We start from the raw sequence: 5000 nt of genomic DNA, 5'->3' as shown, positions 1-5000 counted from the left end.
GAAAACAGCCAGCTTATGCATGAAAGAAGTTAGAGCAGTATGAGCATGAAGGCAAATTACTGTTAATAATACATCCATATATTCCCACAGTATACTCTAGATCATAAACATATTCTTCAAATACTCTAGAACATGCAGAAAGTACCATTACTACGGGGAAATAGTGCTAAAGCAAAAACACTGCGGCTAAATCACTGATAAATAAGTGCTGTAGACACAAAAATCTATTTTTTCTTTCATAAAAAAAAGTGTATTATTGTAAATCATAATAAAAACAAGATACACTGAGATATTTTCTGTTCTTAAAAATAAAGCAAGCAAGATATTTAGTCAAGTTGTAAACATTAGTAATCTCTACAAGGAAAAGTTTCAGGATCCTAAACACAATTTGTACTATTTACATAATGTTCTACATATGAAATAACCTGCTGTTGGCTTCTGCAATGATCATCTAGATATAAATCTATCTGTCTATCACACATTTTGGCAAATGTTCATTTTTCAGTCATTCAAAGTTTTATAACCGCAAAGCTAGTGAATACAAATTAAACAAAAATGACACAAACCTAATGTTAAATTGGTTTGGTTGGCCTACTTTGGCAGATCGTTTTAGCTCCAAAAAACACAACGGTCAGAAAAACATTTGAATTGTCCCCTGTGATCAAACCGAAATGTTCTGATCTGGACATTTCTCCCCATTTGAATCCCTGTAAATATCAGTCAAGATATTCATTTTTTGGAAAAGTGGGAAAAATAATTAACTTACTATTTTATTTGCCAAGAAAAACAAAATTAAATGATGTTTGTTTTGAAATGAAAAAGCGAGTGGACGCAATGTGCAGATTTGTTTTTTTGCACTGATGCAAAATCATGGCAATAATAATGAACCTCAGGGAAGAGTGTGACAGTGTAAACTAGTTGAGGAAGCGTAGTTCATATTGCTTTAGAAGGTTTGTTCTTATTTACACATATTTACACCCGAGAGCTGAAGCTGAAATATCACTGAGAGAAACAGCTTCTATTAAAGGTGCCATCAGTTCAATATACACAAAACCTGCAACCCAAAATAATTATTAAAACATCAAATTTATGGCCTTCACTTTATATTTAAAATAAATAAATATAACTGAAGTTATTTTTACTTTAACCTTGAGCTTTAATGTGTTTTTATTTTTACTTTATGTCATTTTACAGAATATTATTTGATTTGGAATGTTTTAATATATTTATTAAGTAGGGAATAAAACCCTTGGTGCTACTATTAAAGGAACATTATTTCAGATTGTGTGCTGTTACTGTTTACCAGATTCAGTTTAATTATTTACCTTGAACAGAATGTCTCACAGTGTTTTATTCCCCTTTTACTACAGCAATTTCTTTGGTCTTTGGATTGTGTTAATCTATCACCATAAATTCTGCTCTGGCCACAAAATAACGTTTAGCATGTAGATGTACTGAGTGCAGCTTTAAAATTCCTGCCAGTTTAAGTGGATAATTATTCTTATTGCACCTTTAATCCTGAGCAACCTGCAAAAACAAATGAAAAAATCATGCAACACAAGCTAAAATCTTTACAAGTACGTGCTTTATAATACACACCCACAGTTTTAGTGATTCTGTGGGCTTGACAGTGATTAGAGTGTGTGGTTTAAAACACACCCGCAGTGTACTGACAGTGGTGATTATGCAGCCTATGTAGTGGACATGGGGTGAGGTTCGGGACAGAAGAGAGATTACGTCGTAAACATAATTTGAGTGTCTTATGTACATCGCTCCATTCACACACACTACGTGTGTGTTCGTGCGTGTGTGTGTGTGTGTGTGTGTGTGTGTGTGTGTGTGTGTGTGAGTGTGTGTGTGTTATCGGATGAGTCTCCTGAGCAGGGCAGGTCTTGTGAAGGGCCAGCAGTACTCGTTGGGAACAGGGCCGTTGACATTGCACTCAAAGAAGGAGAACATGGGGAACCAGATGCGGGCGCGGCGGCTGTGCTGGTAGGCGCGAGTGTTAGCGAGGGTGTGGTAATACAGGAAGAGACGTGTGGTGATGTAGAAGGCGATGAAGACATCGATGGAGTAATGCTCATGAGCTGCCAGTATGAAGAAGATCCCGAATAGATTCAACACCCACGATAGAGTGTGGATAAAGTTCCAGCTCCGGGGAGTGTCTATAGACACACACACAGACACACACACAGACACACACAGACACAGAGATACAGAGATACACAGAGAGAGAGAGACACACACAGAGACAGACACACACACAGATACACAGAGAGAGAGAGACAGAGATACACACACATAGAGGCACACAGAGAGAGAGGGGCACATACACAGAGAGACAGAGATACACACACATAGAGACACACAGAGAGAGAGACAGAGAGACACGGGGGGGGGCACATAGACACATAGAGAGTAAGACGCAGACACACGCAGAGACACAGAAACAAACACAGAGACACACACACAGACACACAGATCAGTTTAATAATCATCTACATTATTAATCAGACGTGTGTGTTACTGAACTGACCAGGGCTCATTGTTTATTTTTCCAATGTGATGTGTGTCCAATGTGATGTGATGTGAACCATCACAGTTTCTGTATCTGATCTAATTGTGTTGATCCAATCGCACGTTTATGTGTTTAATCATCATTCAGTTTATTATTCAGCTGAAAACAGCTCATAGGCTCAAAGAGGAGCTACAGAGAGAGTTAGAGAGGACGATTACTCTGAACAGTGTGTGTGTGTGTGTGTGTGTGTAAACTCACACTCTGTGACGAAGAAGTTGAGCATGGTGAGGACCACAGTGTGTCCACTGAACATATAATCACCACAGGTGTGAACTCCAGTCAGAGTCATCCCAAATCCACTCCATATCGCTACTGCCCTCTGCAGCTTCGCCCACATATCACCGTATATCTGCACACACACACACACAGTCAGAATATCACACTATACATAAATAATAATAATAATAATAATAATAATAATAATAATAATGATAATAATAATAATAAATACATTTTATTTATAGGCACCTTTTAAGTCATCATACATTTTTAAACAAGTAGTAAATAATAAATAACAATAAAAAATATTTTTAAAAAAATGTTATCTAACATTAAAGATAAAGGAGAGTTAAGTGCAGCCTAAGATCACGTAGAATAAGTGCCAATGAGACTGGAGGAGTGAGACAGACAGACTGACTGACAGAGAGACAGACAGACAGACAGGCAGACAGACAGACGGAGTGTGTGTATATACCTTGCCGGTACACTGCAGGTGTTGTCCTGGTACTGACAGTGAGGTGACGAACATGGTGATACAGCGCAGCATGAACACTGTCCCCATCAGACTACACAACCTCCTCACCAAGATAGACCTACACACACACACACACATTATAAGTTGTTGTTTTTTTTAAATCTTCATCTGTCTGGTGATAGCCTCGAGTTTGTGTTCCTGGCTGCAGGAGAGGAACCTGATGTGATCTGCTGTTCAGCTGTTGGACTTTATCTACCATAAGGTCGGTGTGTTGATGCTGAGAGGCGTTTCTACTCAACACGGCTGTAAGGAGCGATTATCTGACTTCCTGTCAGACCAGGTGACACAGTCTCAGAGATCAGACCTTGTCTTCAGTCTGATGTTTGATGTGAACAGTAACTGAAGCTCTTGACCTGAATCTGTAAGAGTTTATACACTGAGCTGCTGCTACAGGAATGTGTAGGTGTTCCTAATAAAGTGGACTGCAGCAAACGGTACTGAAACAAGTGTGTGTGTGTGTGTGTGTGTGAGAGAGACCTGTGTTTGTGTGTGTGTTTGTGTGTGTGAGACCTGTGTTTGTGTAACAGCAGGACAATTAGCCAGATGCTACACAGGATGACTCCACATGCCTCGGCCATGGCGAAGGCCCAGGGGATTCTGGGAACACTGCAGAAATAGAACAGTGACACTATAACAGCAGTCTACATTAAATTATTTAATAATTGCAGTACTTTATAAATATAAAACTTTTGTTTATTATTTATTTATACAGGATTTATTTATTTATTGATTTATAAATTTATTTATTTATTTATACAAGGTCAGAGATTATTAGAGATCTCACCTGTCCAGGAAGATGTCGGGTAGCGGAGGGTAGGTGCGCATGTCGGGTACGCGCTCGTGAACGATCACCATGACGAAGGAGGTGAAGCCGAAGACGAGCGTGACGTAGACGGAGCTGAGCGCTGTTTTCCAGTACTCCGGGTCCAGACGCCGATTCTGCTGCTTCTGCTTCCCGTTACTGTAGGGAAACTGTTCACCAGCGAGGACGTCGCTCACGCTGTCCCGGTCCCTCACCGAGTCCCCGTTACACAGCCACTCCACCCCTACACACAGAATGGAAACGCTACTATGGTAACAGCATCATCATACATTGCAGTGGTCAGTGAGGACAACAGCTGACATTACAGTAAATACAATGTGACATTTAGCGCCACTAATGTGGCCGTCATCTACGCTAAACTCCACAGGCGTGTGTTATTACCAGCGCCCCCCGGTGGTGAGAGTGTGTCGTGAGGGAAGAGCTCCTCTAGCACATCTGCGTTTTGTTTCTGCAGCTTTCGCACACTCAGCATGAGCCTCTTGATGTCTCCGAGCACTTTGAGCTCGAGCGGCGGCGAGCGCAGGTCAAACTCTGACAGTGAGAGGAGGCTGGTGCCGTCCAGGCGGTGTTTATTACACAGCAGCTCCACATAATCACTGAAACCTTCATCACGCAGCCAGCGGCCCACCTGCTTCACCGTCCAGGAGCGCACGGACACCGCCATCACGTAGCGCTGGACTCACACACACTGCATTATAAACACACACACAGCATTATAAACACACACACAGTATTATAAACACACACACACAGCATTATAAACACACACACAGCATTATAAACACACACACAGCATTATAAACACACACACAGCATTATAAACACACACACAGCATTATAAACAC

At 40.8% G+C, this 5000-nt stretch overlaps 1 protein-coding gene across 3 annotated transcripts in view; it reads right to left on the bottom strand.

Annotated features, from left to right (window-relative positions):
• Positions 1 to 5000, bottom strand: part of LOC132861713 (sphingomyelin synthase-related protein 1-like) — a 7576-nt gene that overhangs the window by 65 nt on the left and 2511 nt on the right. For all 3 annotated transcript variants that reach the window (XM_060893305.1, XM_060893297.1, XM_060893289.1), the window contains exons 2-7: positions 4537 to 4843; positions 4117 to 4378; positions 3843 to 3938; positions 3273 to 3390; positions 2777 to 2927; positions 1 to 2165 (exon numbers count right to left, since the gene is read on the bottom strand). The exon at positions 1 to 2165 is cut by the window's left edge and continues 65 nt beyond it. In XM_060893305.1, coding sequence (XP_060749288.1) covers positions 1861 to 2165; positions 2777 to 2927; positions 3273 to 3390; positions 3843 to 3938; positions 4117 to 4378; positions 4537 to 4819 — 1215 coding nt within the window. In that variant the 5' untranslated portion in view covers positions 4820 to 4843 and the 3' untranslated portion in view covers positions 1 to 1860. The remainder of the gene's footprint in view (positions 2166 to 2776; positions 2928 to 3272; positions 3391 to 3842; positions 3939 to 4116; positions 4379 to 4536; positions 4844 to 5000) is intronic.

This window comes from Tachysurus vachellii, chromosome 2, assembly GCF_030014155.1.
Source record: "Tachysurus vachellii isolate PV-2020 chromosome 2, HZAU_Pvac_v1, whole genome shotgun sequence".
Classification (NCBI taxonomy): domain Eukaryota; kingdom Metazoa; phylum Chordata; class Actinopteri; order Siluriformes; family Bagridae; genus Tachysurus; species Tachysurus vachellii.
Note: the sequence above shows the minus strand (reverse complement) of the source record. Positions and strands in the feature narration are given on the sequence as shown.